Below are 16835 nucleotides of genomic sequence, written 5' to 3'. Positions count from 1 at the left end.
TGAGTGTTCATTCTTTATTTTGGTTAAGGGATCACTTGGTTCTCAGGTATGCTGAAAGCATAAAGTTGTCATTAGCCAGCTAACTCTTGCTCAGAGAGAAATGAAATGCAGGATTAAACATATGGCATACATGTAACAGACAAATCATGAAGATCCATCCACAACTTCTTAAGTTATGCTGTTCACAAACACAGTACAGAAAACAACATTTTTGATGAAAGTAAAGAAAATAAAGTCATTCTCTATAGCTATTGAGGTAAAGAATTATGGTTTTTCTCTTGGCTACCAGCGCAACAAGGATTCAACTAATGGCTCGCCTTTTCAGCCAAATTGCCCCAAAAGACTTAGCATTTTACAGATCCTGACACTAATACACTGTATATACCAAGAGGTCAGACTTATTATAACATGAAGATTCCTCATCCTGTCTTCAAGTGAAACACTTCATTTATCTCCTGTCTGCAACACTAGCTCCAATTGTCCTCCTTCCAAACCTTTCCCTGCCCCCACCTTTCGAAATACTGTCTTCAAATGACCCCTTCTACTAGACAGCGAACCCGGAGTGACCGCACAGCAACCAAAACTGGACTTGTTTGACCCTTGATGTCATAATTGGAATATGGCACATGATCTAAAAGTAATACTTAAAAGACAAGAAGACACACCAAATGTAAAAAGACTTTGTTCTTTATTACTATATTAGTTTATGTATGAACTTTATCGAGCACTCTGTCGAATCGTTGGTCTCTCAGCAGTGGCAGTGTGGTCGCAGCCTCAAGTAGAAAGGTGTGCAATTACCACCAGGGGCAGGAGGAAGCTAAGATTAATGGAAACTGAAACTTAAAGCCGATCAGTTCTTCTGGGGTGGCTGGTTATACAGGAAGTAATAAGTTCCTGAGCGTCATGGTTGCCTTGTAGTTAGGGTTGTTGACTGACCAGAACCTCGAGGTGCTGATGCATGAGTTCGAATTTGACAGGTCCCAATGTTGTGCCCTTGGGAAAGGCATTTCTCACCAATTTCCTTAATCGACTCTGGCCAATATGAGTACAACTACCAGACTTTGGCATCCCTCAGATAAGACTTACATGTAAACCAAACACCCTTTTTAAGATGACACCATAACCTTGTGGTTATATAGGGTTGTTGACTCAGAACCTGGAGGTACTGAGTTCGAATCCCTGACAGGTTGTGCCTTTGGGAAAGGCACTGCATGCCAGTTTCCTCACACTCTCAGACTGGTGTACATGAGTACAGTAACTTCGGTTAGGGACATCGAATTGACGTTAGACGAGGTCTCCTGTTTGTTCTATATACCCACTACAGTTCAGTTTCAGCTCAGTTCATCTTCTGTTAGAGAGGTGACAAATAGACAAGTCCTGTTCAGCATGACAGAGCGAAGCTCATCCACCTGAAGTCCTGTGTCCTCCATATTATAAAGTAACTTCCACTACACTTATCAGTAAGAGTTAGGGTCCATCCTAATATTAATGTGAGTGAATGAAATACATCTGTCCGGATATGCTGCGCTTGTACTGTTCAACGGCACAAACCAGGTGTGTTACGCCATTGACTGGTATGCAATACAAAAAAAGTTCAGGCAAGTCTAATTAACACAATTCTGCCAGGTCAAATGTCTGCCACCTCAAGTCCTCTATCATCCTTCCCTGACCTGAATCTATCAGTCTTCCACTTAACTATCACTCTTTTGGGTGCAGTTACACAAGACAGCCCTTCCCTTGGACACATATTTACAGTCCTGTGAGGTTGCATTTGTAACAGTTCAGACTACTCTGTGTGTGGTACATATTAATCACTGATGGTGGACAGAGACAGATAACAGAACGTTCATTTGCAAGTTCGTGCCCACATTTGCAAGTTCGTACCCAAAGGATTATTGCAAGTGCCTTGACTCATACATGTGATGACAAGGACTGAGTGGTTGACATTATTGAGTTTGGAAGCAGGGGAAGATGAAAAGCTTTTACGTACATGTTTCTGTCATAAATTGAGTATTTGAAAGAAAAATTCATGGTCACAGCATAACTGGTTAAACTTTTCAACCCAATTACATTATACATGACGAACAAGTGGTGATTTAAATGCAAGAGCTTTTAAAAACTTATTATCCGCACTCGCTGTCAAGAGGCCAATAACAAAATTGCTCATGCTACAATAATGGGTGCATGTAATGGCACGCACTAAATCTCACATCCCACCGTGTCCTACTTTTTCTTGAGTATTTTGACATCAAGCATTGCCCTTTTACGGGTCTCAATTCAAGATTAGGGGGATTTTTAAAGTCAATTTTCTGGTCGTTTCTTAACACATCCAGTTGAGTTAACCGTATTGTTAAAGATATTCAGGGAGTAAATATTATCTACTAATAAGCCACACTTTGCAGAAAAGTTTGCTGATCAAGATGGTATTACAAAGATTACTTAAAAACGTTTCCAACACTCTTCTTCAGCATCACTAGGATGTGCAGAAGAGTGATGGATGTCAGTCGAATCCAGGGACCTTATCCAGAACGCAGAGACTCATTTGTATTATTTACAACACAAGGGGCCTTGGCTCACTGTTGCCATCAAAATACTTCATCTTGCAAGAAGCTAAAATGTACTTAAAACATCATAGAAATATTGCATTTTCCTTAGCCTGAAGCTACATTTTTAAGCCTATTCTAACCACTGCTCACTGCTAGCCCAATGTAATGTCAACATTAGCAAAACAAGGCAGAATCCAAGCTTACCAAGCTAGGGCCATAACAATTGATATGTTATGGTTTGGGGATTTTTACACGAAAGCAATGGAGCGAACAGAGAATAATTAACAAAACAGGCAAACCTTCTTTCTGAATTACAATTCTATTCAAAACTTTCAGATTAATAAAAAGAATAACTACATGTACCCTGAAGAATTCTCTTTGACAATAATGACTTGGCGCAATGCATAAAAGTTCAGACCCAAACATGCCGTCCACACTAAACCTTCAAATTGGGGAATTCTCGAGAGGGTACATATTACTTTGTGCGCGTTCACCTAAGTGCCCAATAGTTGCATCATTAAGCGATCAAGCAGTACAGTTTGTACCGCGTTTATCGACTTTCAACTAGGGCCAATCAATGGAATCAATACTGTTTATTTGGCGTTTTATCGGAGGAAATATATAGCGGATACAAATGAAGGGCCAAACAATTTGAATGGCTGCTTCTCAGATGACCTTCCAAGGTTTCCATCCATGTAGCTCTCATGGCAATCAGCTCAGACAGTGGTGAAAAGGTGGAACAAAAAAGTAATGGCCTTATATCTCTTAGGAAATGACAGGCTATATAGAATACAACATGGGGTATTCTGTATCACCCAAGGTAGGATCGCCCGAGGGTCGGAGGGTGATCCGACCCGCTGGAGGGCTGACACTGAGGGTGATGCAGAATACACCGTGTTGTATTTTATCTATGTCATACCCACCCGTGAAAACACACGTTTCAATGACAAATGCACCAAAAGTTGAGAAAATTTGGTGTCCTTGAACCAAAAATTGCAACAACAGCAATGCCAACATCCAAATCCAGTATTCAAATTTTAAATGTGCCACACTTGGCTCAGACTGTGTATATTCGCTTTATTCGATGGAAGCCTGTGTGATATAACTTAGAACCCCATGTGATACGGAAACTTATCACCCAATTCGGAACACCTGTATCGGACATTATCCCAGGTATGACGTAAAAAGTAAGTATCTAATATGTGAAAGCTGAATATGAGAAGGAAGCATGCAAATGAATGAATAGTTGATTCAGTCAGAGTAAGGTTTTCCTCCTAGCCCTCGATGACTGTCATGTTGTTATGTTGCTGATAAATGTTTGACTTTCAAAAGTCAAAGATAGAACCAAGGTATTAATTGGTATGGCCGAACTCCAACTGTCAGTAAGCATTTCCACCACGAAATTCAATAAGTTGATTTTATTAGTACAGCGGTCTCGTTAATTTTATTGATGTTAGTAATACACATATATATGGATGATTCCAATAAATTCATGCACCACGAAGAGATGAAATTGTTTTACCATATGTTTGCTGACCTGATCAATGCTCATGTTACCCAATGACAGTATTTGCTGTAACACTGTGAGATTTTATGGATAACATCCCTGCCCTTCTTGTTTCGACCCTTTTTCCCCTCAAAAAAGGAATCATTTCCCTTTTGACAGATACGAGGCATATCAGAAAAGTTGCCGCAAATCAAGACATCGCTGTGAGGCCTTCGTAAAACCACCACAAAATGAGAGAATATGTCATAACCGTCGTAAAATTGCCCAAAAAATGAGCATCCATCGTAAAACATCCTCTCAGAAAACGAGGTAAGTCCTGGTGCCTGTTCTGGGTCTCTGGAGGATATTGTGCATGAAATAAACCTCATGCGGTTTTATACCTCCAGCAAATGCCAGAAGTAATAGGCCTGTAGCACACTGAACCCATATCCATGCCTCCTGACCCCTGAACAAGTCACAGTATCCAATTATTTTTAACAACATGCTGCGCAGAGATTCAACCTGCTCAGCTGAATGTACGATAAGCATTATGGATTCGCTGAATCATAACAGCAGATGGAACTTGGCTTGTATCTTTGTGTTACTTATTCATCCATTCACTGTCTACTTACATGTAAATTATCAATTATGTAATCTGGAAAACAATCACAAGTCACACATTGCAATAAACATGTTCATAAATCATACTAGAGGAAAAGAGAGGGAGAGCGGCTATATATATAATATATAGGCTATAGGCTAACTTGTACATAAGGCCACACCAATTTAATTTCTTGGTTCACGGATTTTTTCATAAAAAATATGGAGCGAGAGGGCGAAATAAAAAAAAAAAAAAAAATTGTAAAATGGTTGGGGTAAAGGTAACGGCTAATCCAAAACATAAAGAAAAAAAGGTTTCAGCTTGAAAAAAGTACAAAAACACTATTATTGTACAGTAACAGCACCTGTACCCACACTTTAAGGAGCTTATAATAAAAGGCCAATTTGCTACACCAGAAAGTTGGTGAATGGTTTCATTAATGGTGAAAATTTGCTGAGTGGTAATTTTTATTTTATTTTTTTTTCCAAAAAATAGGAGCGAGCGAATCCGTGAACCAAGAAATTAAATTGGTGTGGCCTAAACATGTATAAAAAAATTGGCTCAGTTTTGAAATGCACCAACATCATTCAGTGAACAGTTTTTACAATGTTTGTTTTTTTAATTCCGTTGGAATATCATTTTATCCCTAATGTCCATCTGCATACCCAGTCTTTTCATGATTGACAAAGTATGTACCTTACTCTAAATATCCTCAAGTCTGAAGTTCAATGTCCTCTGTTGAGGAATCATACATAATGCACAAAACATTTTCCAAAACACGAAAACCCTTTCAGCTATCCAGCATCCATGTACATGTACAATGTACATGACTGCAGGCTGGCTGGATGCCCGTAACTGCAGACGGCCACCCGTGACATGTGACTCGACTATCGACTTCAACTGCTTGTGAAACGACTTATCCGCTACAATTTAGCAACTCCATAATAGGAAGGAGGGATGATATATACATGTGTTATAAAGTGCAAAGAGAATCTCTATTTCTGCACATTACTATCTGCTACAATTTAGCAACTCCATAATGGGATGGAGGAATGATATAAACGTGTGTTATAGAGCTCATAGAGAATCTCAGTTCACATTACTGGGGTACGATAATGAATGCACTTGAGACAAACCTCTATTCACACATAAGAACAGACATCTGATATAAAATGCATTTAGCACACAGGGCTTGAAATACTGGGTGCATATGCACCTTGGTACACCCAAAATTGGAGCTGTGCACCCAATTTTTTTCATAGGTTTACGTATGTATATTATGTAACGATATCAAAGTATACTTAGTCTAGTTTACACCATATCTAAGTGTTAGAAAGATAATAAAATGTAAATCATTATACTTGTTAAGACTTTGGGTTCATCAAAATTAGGGGTTTTTCTGACTGACATTCTACTTTATCCAACATTTTGGTGCACCCAATTTTCTAGGTTGGGAGCACCAGTGCACCTAATACAAACAATTGAATTTCAAGCCCTGGAGTACATCCATCCATCTTTCTGTCAGTTGCCAGAATATTGTTCCATTTGTTGCTCTAATTTAAACAAGAATTATCACCATTTCACCATCATGACCGATAAACTCAAATTGACATGTCTTTATTTTTTCAATCAGACCAGGAGTTGTGCATGGGTTTAGTGAGAAGACAGAATGAAAGTGATCAAAGCTGTGGAAAACCCCAATTTAGGCTCCGTGGTGCCCAGGGCATTCTTGTTATTAATAAGGGCTTTGCTACCACACCTGGTTACCCCGGCAGAGTAGGGAGCACTACAGCCCATATATCTTGCTTATTAAAAATACATTTACGCACATTTGCAAAATCCTAGGGCGTAACACGGAACAGATTTGGAATGACAAGGTACAAAGTGCTTTATAATGTAATATGATCAGTAATAATGTTTTCTATCTGTTTTTAATATTTCATTAGTAAAACAGAAATGAAAAAAGTTTGTCTATAGAATACCCATTTACGTTTCCAGAATATCATATATAGACCAAAAAGTAGCAATCCAAATAAGAATATCAGTATCGTAATATCCTAAAGTAAAAAAAATGAGTATTGATATTTATGTCACTCACTCATAACATACCAATGCAGAACAAATGCATGTTAGCACACTCAGGTAAAATTTGTCTGGAACAGGTCAATAAATGTATATCTGAACTATACAGTTAGGCTTTTCATTTACCTTTATCTGTGCAGTGCATATGCTGGGTTACAGTGTGCATCTGTAAAGCACAACGTCACAAAGATGCCATTGCTAAGTTCAAGGGGATTCAAATATGGTTACCATTATGTCAATGATAAGCCTGAGTGTGTAGGTGTAGGTACATGTACACAGAAATTGAGAGAAAAAATATTTTGAGTCCTGACTCAATTGCTATGGTAACAGTGAAAGGAAACACACCTTTCTGCAGGCGGAACAGAGTGGTGTTCAGGTGCTCCCCATCGTTCAGCTGCAGCACCCGCACCTGCTGCACCTGTCGTACAGGTGAGTTCTGCGCCGCGGCACCCGAGGGCGATGTCGCTACGGTGTGTCCCGCGGCCACGGAGTTGGTCGTCGGTCCTCCCTCTGCCATGACTTTGATCTCAGGCGGGCGGTTGAAGTCCTCGTAGAATGACGAGTCCTTAGTGTTGGAAGAACATTTACACAGACCTGGAGGAGGATGGGAGAAAATTATCAACTTAAGATGATTAGCATCTTGCACATTCTACAGAAAGTGGCACAGTGGTACACAATTTTTTTTTCACTGAAATAATTGAGTCCTTAGTGTTGGAAGAGCATTTACACAGGCCTGGAGGGGAATGGGAGAAAATCATTAAGGTTTGCATCCTACAACAGTGGTAGCACTACTGCATGTACAAGATTTTTTTTCAATGAAATTATTAAGTGAAGAGTGGAGAGACCAAAGTCAAAGTGAACCTAAAAAGCAAAAAAAGAAAAATCTGTCCTACGTCTAAAACAATGGCTTTTAGACCACAGTGAGATAGATAAAAATTAGTAACACTTAGACTAGTGAAAGCATCTTGCAAGTTCTAGAAAAAATCTTCAGAATCTACACTTTAGTGCAATAAACACTCAAAGTAAAAGCGAAGAGAAAGTTGTATATAATCCAAAGCCAGCTGATGTAGTTACTAGCTACCAAGCCATAAAAAGTCACAATTGCTTTTAGGCTATAACATTACAGGGATGTCTTTACATGCTCATTGTAGATGAGAAAATGGTTACTACGGTGATTTGTTTTTCTTTCTTCCACAATGATGTAGTTATGTTGATCCTTAGGATCAAAGACTAAGTCTGATGGAGTATAATAAGGGATCACAGAACTACCACCAGGGGAATGCCCTAGACAAAATCTACCCAACAGCTATGGTCAATTCACATGTACAGATGATAGATATGCTACTCTGGTCTTCCGAGGGCTACTCTGTGTTACTTTTTAACACCAGACTTTCTCTTTCACTACTACATGTAGAAGGCTTGCAGTCACCTGCGCTGCAGCCGAACGATGATGATGATGATGATGTATAAGGGTGTCCTCCAAACCCCATAAGACCCTCTGACAGTCTTTTCACAGACTATCTTGAAAATAGCAATCAAGACAGGAATATATTCCATGGCCCAACTGAAAAGCAGTGCTCTAGCACTGAGATAAGCCACTCTGGCCATATAAAACAAAAACATACAAAAAATATTCCTGTTATCAAGTTATGAGTAGCCCTACTTAAAAAGTTAAAGCAATTTTGACAATCATAAATTCAAATGAAATGCTACAAGATGCCTTGAATAGTTGCAAATGACTTAAATCATCTAATTCAGGACAGGAATATTCCAATGATTGGTTTATGAATACATTTATAGCTCTAAAGCACTTTGACAATCATAAATTTCCGGTGACCTCCCGTCCTTGTAAGGTCCGGAACTACGTGCCCCACAAGACCTCCAGGCTAGTAACACCACAGATAGCACGGCCATCTGATACGATTCATGTCCTTGTACATGGATCCTATCTACAGCACACACAACTATATCTGTCTCCTCTCTTAATAGAGGGATGGCTTCAGTGACACCGAAGGTCAAGGTTAAGATCAAAAGCTTAAGTCAATCAATCAACAGACTTGAAACAAAGGACGTCACTTGTAACCCATATGGTAGTCAGTTTTGGACGGGGTATGATCAGCTGTTCTGTACAGACAGCACAGCCACCTGATATAACTCATGTCCCTGCACATCCTACACTGGCTACAGACAACTTCATACACCATCTCACTTCATAGAAAAAGAGTCTGTTTGAAGGACATTTAAGGTAAAGTATAAAGCCAATATTACTCAATCAAAAGCCTTAAACCAACAAAGTCGTAACCTATTTGGCAGTAGGTTTTGGACAGATATCATCAACTGTTCTGTCCAGCTGACCTTTGACAATTAGTTGAGGCCTGGGAAAAAATAATGTTATGTCATGCTTTTACCATACCAACAAAACCTGTCAACCCTGGCCTTTTTGAGTTAATCAATGGCAAGGGACAGAATATCTTTTACCTAAGAGTAAGATCCTTCCCTAGCTACCAACCTTAATTTTTTTCAGGCACATAATCAAAAACACAGCATTACTTTTCCAAGGCCTAAATGACAACATACCCTCCGGTGTGTCCTCGAAAAACACAAACGCACAACAAGTCATGACAGAGATTTTCTGGCTTTCTGAGACAGACTGTTTTGACCTTATATCCCTACCAACCCTAATTATTTTTCAGACACACAATCAGAAACAAGGCATTACTTTTATAAGGCCTAAACGACAACGTACCCTCCGGTGTGTCCCCAAAGAACACAAACGCACAACAGTTCCTGACGGAGACGAGCGCCGATCGGAGCGACACGAACAAGCACAGCAGACCGTACTGCAGCGTCTTCCCGATCCTCCTCAGCCACGAGCACCTGTGTTCCCGGCGCTCTCCAACCTCCATCCTGCTACGTTACGTGTAATTTGCCTCCCTCACGGAGGGTGGCAGGCCTCCGAGTGATAGCCCGGGCGACGCTGTTCGATTTTTCATCCTGCCTCGCCGAACGCCCGCCCCTCATCCCGTATGAATCCCGCGGGAGCCCTTCATCTAGGCTGATGCGCAGGCCGCGCAGAGAGCGGTGGCACGTAGCCACAATTACCATATCCTGAATTAATGCCGCACGCACACAACTTATGACCCCCAGATAATAGACATTTGTTGAATGAGGCAGATGATCTCTCTCTCCGGCAAGCCCCCTTCCAATAGCACACTACCTGCCATGAATACTAATGAGTACCAGTCTGGGAGGACTTGTCTCACAGGCGTTATAAAAAACTCACTCATCCCTACAAAATCAATACAGCTAGCAGAGCGGTACCTGGTAGACAAGGTGAGCACTGATTATGATAATCGGCTCAGCGATCCACGGATGACTTTCAGAGATGTCAGATGTCGCCTTACCTCGTTAACTGTTAAGAAATTAGATATCCTCGAAGCGTTCTCCCAGAAAACTCACCCTTCCACTGTTCCAGACTTACTCGAATAGAGGTAATAATGCCTCAGGGAGTGTGCTCTAGCCTTCCAAGGTCAGAGTAACTTTTCTAGTAATTAGACACGACTCTAAACATGACGAAACGCGTCATGTCGCACCTGCACGTAGTACACGTCTGCATTCGAACAGGCAGATGTCCTTGCCGCACCCTTGGGGAATAATGACGAAATCGGGGGGAAACTTCGCCCAAACGGCGCAAAAACTACATCCCCACCTACCTGAGGACCTGTTCAAGCACCAGGCAAGTTGTCGGTTGAAGGAACCCTCTGTCAGTCCGTTTCTCGGCGATAATTTTACCGGCCCTTCGCTCCAACACGACCAACTTGTTCCCCTCCCCCGAAATCCGCGGTCACCCAGAACAGCGCAGAACACTTCCGGGTTACTTTCCACCAATCAGCGCGCGGGAAACATCATAACCGGGGAACGAGAGGCCTTCTCTGTCTCCAACGTTTTCTGTTTTTTCACCCGTACAAACGCACGCTGGCTCGAACACGTACACAAGTGCCCTATTTTTCCATTTATGATGGCCGTAAAATCAGTCCCATGCGTAGGATTCATAATTATAGCCATATAAGTAGAAACAGCTGGCCCTGTCAAAAGTTGTCCTCAAGTAACCCCTGATGACGTCACACAAGATGGCCGCCAGGGGAAGAATGTTGGTCGCCCGTTTGAGGCACTTGACATGGTCGCGTAAAAAAAAGATTAAAAAATCGCGGTGGCCCAAATCAGGCTGTCAACGGTGTCCACGTAATCCCCACGAGTTGTTCTATCGCCTACAGTACTCGTGTTGATTCAAATATTATTTCGGGATGAGATTTGAAGAGTCAAAGTTAGCCTTCAAACTGGCTCTTTATGCCTGTTTTCGGCCTCGATTTCGCACTGCATGGGGGTTTCCGTGCAACCGATTACGATCATATACTTCCGGGTCGTACGAGTGAGGTCATTGAACGCGGGTCACCAGGTATCTTGACGGTCTCAGTCTGAGGTTCGGTAGAGGAGGATTCAAGTCAGGCTTACGCATATTGTTAAATTAGATTTGTTAAGGGACTCTTGGCGAAAGTATGTTTGAACTTGCAGAACGTTTTTTAAGTTTGTGTTTGTTCGTATCGTCTCGGCCCACGTTGCGAATCTGCAACGGTTGTAAGGTCCCTTCCGAACGAACTAACTGGCATTCTCGTAGACATCAGGAGACAAACTGTGTTAATTTGAATAACACATTTATAGAACAGTGCTGTAAGAAGTGTATACAGGGAACTAATAGCGGAAAACGTGTTCGGGAGACCTCCTTGGGGAGACAAACCGTGTCAATTTGAATGACACACTTACATAATAGCACCGTAAGAACTGTATGTAGCTTAACTAATAGCGATAAACGTGTTTAGAAGACAAACTATGTCAATTTGAATGGCGCACTTACATAATAGCGCCGTAAGAACTGTATGTAGCTAACAAATAGCGAGAAACGTGTTCAGGAGACAAAATGTGTCACTTTGAATGACACATTTATAGAACAGCGATGTTAGACCTGTATATAGCTATTAAGTAATCGCGGAAAACGTATTCAGGTGTCAAACTGTGCCAATTTGAATGACACACTTATAGAACAAAGCTAAAAGAACTGTATATAGCTAACTAATAGCGGAAAACGTGTTCAGGAGTCAAACTGTGTCAATTTGAATGACACACTTACATGATAGTGCCGTAAGAACTGTATATAGCTAACTAGGAGCGAAAAACATGTTCAGGAGACAAACTGTGCCAATTTGAATGACACAATGCATTATAGAATAGCGCTGTAAGAACTGTATATAGTTAACTTGAAGCGGAATGCGTGTTCAAGTGTCAATCTGTGTCAATTTGAATGACACACTTGTAGACAGCGCCCAAAGAACTGTATATAGCAAACTAATAGCGAAAACGTATTCAGGAGACAAACTGTGTCAATTTGAATGACACACTTATAGAACAAAGCTGAATGAACTGTATACAGCTAACTAATAGCGAAAAACGTGTTCAGGAGTCAAACTGTGTCAATTTGAATGACACAGTTACATGATAGTGCCGTAAGAACTGTATATAGCTAACTAATAGCGAAAACGTATTCAGGAGACAAACTGTGTCAATTTGAATGACACACTTATAGAACAAAGCTGAATGAACTGTATACAGCTAACTAATAGCGAAAAACGTGTTCAGGAGACAAACTGTGTCAATTTGAATGATGCATTCATAGAACAGCGCTGTAAAAAAAACTGTATATAGGTAACTTAAAGTGCAATGCATGTTCAGGAGTCCAACTGTGTCACTTTGAATGACACACTTATAGAACAAAGCTGAAAGAAATGTATATAGCTAACTAATAGCGAAAAACGTGTTCAGGAGTCCAACTGTGTCAATTTGAATGACACGCTTACATAATGGTGCCGTAAGGATTGTATATAGCTAACTAATAGCGAAAAACGTGTTCAGGAGACAAACTGTGTCAATTTGAATGACACAATGCATTATAGAATAGCGCTGTAAGAACTGTATATAGGTAACTTCAAGCGGAATGCGTGTTCAAATGTCAAACTGTGTCAATTTGAATGACACACTCATAGAACAAAGCTAAAAGAACTGTATATAGCTAACTAATAGCGGAAAACGTGTTCAGGAGTCAAACTGTGTCAATTTGAATGACACATTCATAGAACAGCGCTGTAAGAACTGTATATAGCTAACTTAAAGCGCAATGCGTGTTCAAATGTCAAACTGTGTCAATTTGAATGACACACTTATAGAACAAAGCTAAAAGAGCTGTATATAGCTCACTAATAGCGGAAAACGTGTTCAGGAGTCCAGCTGTGTCAATTTGAATGACACACTTACATAATAGTGCCGTAAGAACTGTATATAGCTAACTAATAGCGAAAAACGTGTTCAGGAGACAAACTGTGTCAATTTGAATGACACACTTACATGATAGTGCCGTAAGAACTGTATATAGCTAACTAGGAGCGAAAAACATGTTCAGGAGACAAACTGTGTCAATTTGAATGACACAGTGCATTATAGAATAGCGCTGTAAGAACTGTATATAGTTAACTTAAAGCGGAATGCGTGTTCAAATGTCAAACTGTGTCAATTTGAATGACACACTTGTAGACAGCGCCCAAATAACTGTATATAACAAACTAATACCGAAAACGTATTCAGGAGACAAACTGTGTCAATTTGAATGACACACTTACATAACAGCGCCGTAAGAACTGTATATAGCTAACTAATAGCAAAATACGTGTTCAGGAGACAAACTGTGTCAATATGAATGACACACTTACATAATAGCGCGGTTCAGGCAGCGCTTTTCTGCAAGTGTGTCAGACAAGTTCTAAGGTCCCTTCTTACGAACTAAATGGCGTTCCTTCGAATATATATGACTTTAGATGCGGTTATTTCATATCAATTAACAACTGATTACTGGAGTTTGGACCATGGTAGGGTTTAAAGTAACTCAAATACTAACTTGTTCAAGTAAACTGTCAAATCTAGTACTGCGCTGTCTGAGCTGAAAACTGTGTCAATCATATGACACACTTTTGAAACGCATAATAACTATCTTATGACGGAAAACTCGCTCTGCCGAAAACTTTTTCAATCGAATGATTATACGATTTAGGCATATCTATTCAGTTTGCTAGTTTGTCACATTAATTGACACAATAGTTTATAACAGAAAACTTTGTCAGGAGGACGGCTTTGCAATTAATAACCGAGTGTTAAACAGTATAAAACTGCCTCATGACGGAAACTTTGGTGCACAACTGTCACTGCTAGTATGGCACACTAGTGCGATTATTAAACAGTATTAAACTGATGGAAGACTTGGTCGGGACGACAACTGTGTCAATAAACAAGTTTTTTAAAACTTATTGAAATTTCACAAAACGGAAAACCCTCACGGTCAGGACGACAACTGTATCAAATGACAGAAAACCTTGTCAGGAGGACAACTGTTATTTCATATGACACGCTATGAAACACGATGTGAAATCAGTGTAAAATTGTCTTGATGGCGGACGACTTTTTCAGGAGGGAAATTGCGTGAATTTGTCTGACACCTTTGTAAGCGATGTTTGAACCGTGTCTTAAAAATGGAAAACGTTTTTCCGGGGGACAACTGTGTCAATCTATATCACCCACAATTAGAAAAGCGCTGTTTAACGTGTGTAAAATTGATCACGGAAAAAGTTGGACAGTAAAGAATTTGTGTCAATTTATATGACACACTGGTAAAAAGTGTACTTTGGGCTGTACCTAACAACTTTATTGCTGAAAACGTAGTCAAAAGCACAGCTGTGTCGATTTGTTTCGATACATTTGTAGAATAGCGCCGAACGTATAGTATACAAATGTATGACTAAATCTTAACGGCTAATGTGTTCAGGACACAAAACTGTGTCAGTTTGTATGACACACCTAAAGAAAAGCGCTGTAAGAACTGCATATAACCATTTTACAACAGAAAACTTCGTTAGGAGGGCAACTGTGTCAATTCATATGACAAACAAGTAAAGTAAAGCGATAATCAAATAGTATGATCATCCGATTGAAAAAGTTTTTGTTAGAGCAAGCTTTCGTCAAAATAAATTTACCTCGCTGTTCTATGAATGTGTCATTCACATAGACACATTTTGTATCCTAAACACGTTTTTTTTAATTGGATAGCTATGTACTGTTTTTACGGCGCTATATTGTGAGTATGTCATGCAAATTGACACAGTTTGTCCCCTGAACACGTTATCCGCTATATACAGTTCTTACAGCACTTTTCTATAAATCTGTCATTCAAATTGACACAGGTAGTCTACTGAATACACTTTTCGCTTTAAGTTAGTTATATACTGTTTTAACGGCGCTATTCTGTCAGTGTGTCATTCAAATTGACACAGCTTGTCTCCTGAACACGTCTTTCGCTATTAGTTTGCTATATAAAGTTCTTACAGCACTGTTCTATAATGATCATTCAAATTGACACAGTTTGTCTCTTGAACACGTTGCGCTGTTAGTTAAATATATATACATGTTGTAACAGTGCTTATTCTATAGGTGTGTCATTCAAATTGACACAGGTAGTCTTCTGAACTCACTTTATGCTTTAAGTTAGCTATATACAGTTTTTTGGCGCTATTCTGTGTGTCATTAAAATTGACACAGTTTGTCTCTTGAACACGCTTTCTGCTTTAAGCTAGCTAACGTTACATGTATATACAGTTCTTATGGCGCTATTCTGCAAGTGTACCATTCAAATTGACACAGTTTGTCCCCTGAACAAGTTTTTCGCTATTAGTTTGCTATATACAGTTCTAACAGCTTTGTTCTATAATGTGTCATATTGACACAGGTAGTCTTCTGAACACGTTTTTTGCTTTAAGTTTGATATATACAGTTCTTACATACATCGCTGTTCTATAAATGCGTCATTCAATTGACACAGTTTGTCTCCTGAACACTTTTTCCGCTATTAGTTTGCTATATACAGTTCTTATTGCGCTATCTGCAAGTGTGTCATTCAAATTGACACAGTTTGTCAACTGAACGCGTTACACTTCGCTATGAGTTAGCTATGTACATTTCTTATTGCGCTACCTGTAAGTGTGTCTTTCAAATTGACACAGTTAGTCTTCTGAACACTTTTTCCGCTATTAGTTTGCTATATACAGTTCTTATTGCGCTATCTGCAAGTGTGTCATTCAAATTGACACAGTTTGTCTCCTGAACGCTTTTTCCGCTATGAGTTACTAGTAGCTATGTACAGTTCTTATTGCGCTATCTGCAAGTGTGTCATTCAAATTGACACAGTTTGTCTTCTGAACACGTTTTGCGCTATTACATGTAGCTACATAACGTTATAGATTTTACTGTTCTGTGAGTGTGTCATTCAAATTGACACAATTTCTCTTCTGAACACGTTACACTTCGCTATGAGTTAGCTATATACATTTCTTATTGCGCTATCTGCAAGTGTGTCATTCAAATTGACACAGTTTGTCTCCTGAACGCTTTTTCTGCTATTAGTTTGCTATATACAGTTCTTATTGCGCTATCTGCAAGTGTATCATTCAAATTGACACAGTTTGTCTCCTGAACGCTTTTTCCGCTATTAGTTTGCTATATACAGCTCTTATTGCGCTATCTGCAAGTGTGTCATTCAAATTGACACAGTTTGTCTCCTGAACACTTTTTCAGCTATTAGTTTGCTATATACAGTTCTTATTGCGCTATCTGCAAGTGTGTCATTCAAATTGACACAGTTTGTCTCCTGAACGCTTTTTCTTCTATTAGTTTGCTATATACATTTCTTATTGCGCTATCTGCAAGTGTGTCATTCAAATTGACACAGTTTGTCTCCTGAACGCTTTTTCCGCTATTAGTTTCCTATAAACAGCTCTTATTGCGCTACCTGCAAGTGTGGCATTCAAATTGACACAGTTTGTCTTCTGAACACGAAACACTTCGCTATGAGTTAGCTATATACATTTCTTATTGCGCTATCTGCAAGGGTGTCATTCAAATTGACACAGTTTGGCCTTCCGAACCCTTACCACTTCCCTATGAGTTTACCTATTACCTTTCCTTAATGCGC

General features: G+C 39.7%; 2 protein-coding genes across 5 annotated transcripts in view; one reads left to right on the top strand and one right to left on the bottom strand.

Annotated features, from left to right (window-relative positions):
* The window catches only part of LOC118431363 (glycogen debranching enzyme-like), a 58208-nt gene extending 47624 nt beyond the window's left edge, over positions 1–10584 (bottom strand). For 2 of the 4 annotated variants that reach the window (XM_035842494.1, XM_035842495.1), the window contains exons 1-2: positions 9462–9636; positions 7061–7309 (exon numbers count right to left, since the gene is read on the bottom strand). In XM_035842494.1, the coding sequence (XP_035698387.1) occupies positions 7061–7309; positions 9462–9621 (409 nt within the window). In that variant the 5' untranslated portion in view covers positions 9622–9636. Of the gene's footprint in view, positions 1–7060; positions 7310–9461; positions 9638–10428 lie in introns of those variants that run through there. The other 2 variants (XM_035842496.1, XM_035842493.1) reach the window with 2 other exon arrangements.
* A 186-nt stretch (positions 10585–10770) lies between these two features.
* Positions 10771–16835, top strand: part of LOC118431421 (coiled-coil domain-containing protein 130-like) — a 13015-nt gene continuing 6950 nt past the window's right edge. Inside the window, exon 1 of the mRNA XM_035842641.1 lies at positions 10771–10859. The gene's annotated coding sequence lies outside the window, so the exon portion shown is untranslated. The remainder of the gene's footprint in view (positions 10860–16835) is intronic.

The sequence above is a fragment of the Branchiostoma floridae genome, chromosome 15, assembly GCF_000003815.2.
Source record: "Branchiostoma floridae strain S238N-H82 chromosome 15, Bfl_VNyyK, whole genome shotgun sequence".
Taxonomy (NCBI): Eukaryota; Metazoa; Chordata; class Leptocardii; order Amphioxiformes; family Branchiostomatidae; genus Branchiostoma; species Branchiostoma floridae.
Note: the sequence above shows the minus strand (reverse complement) of the source record. Positions and strands in the feature narration are given on the sequence as shown.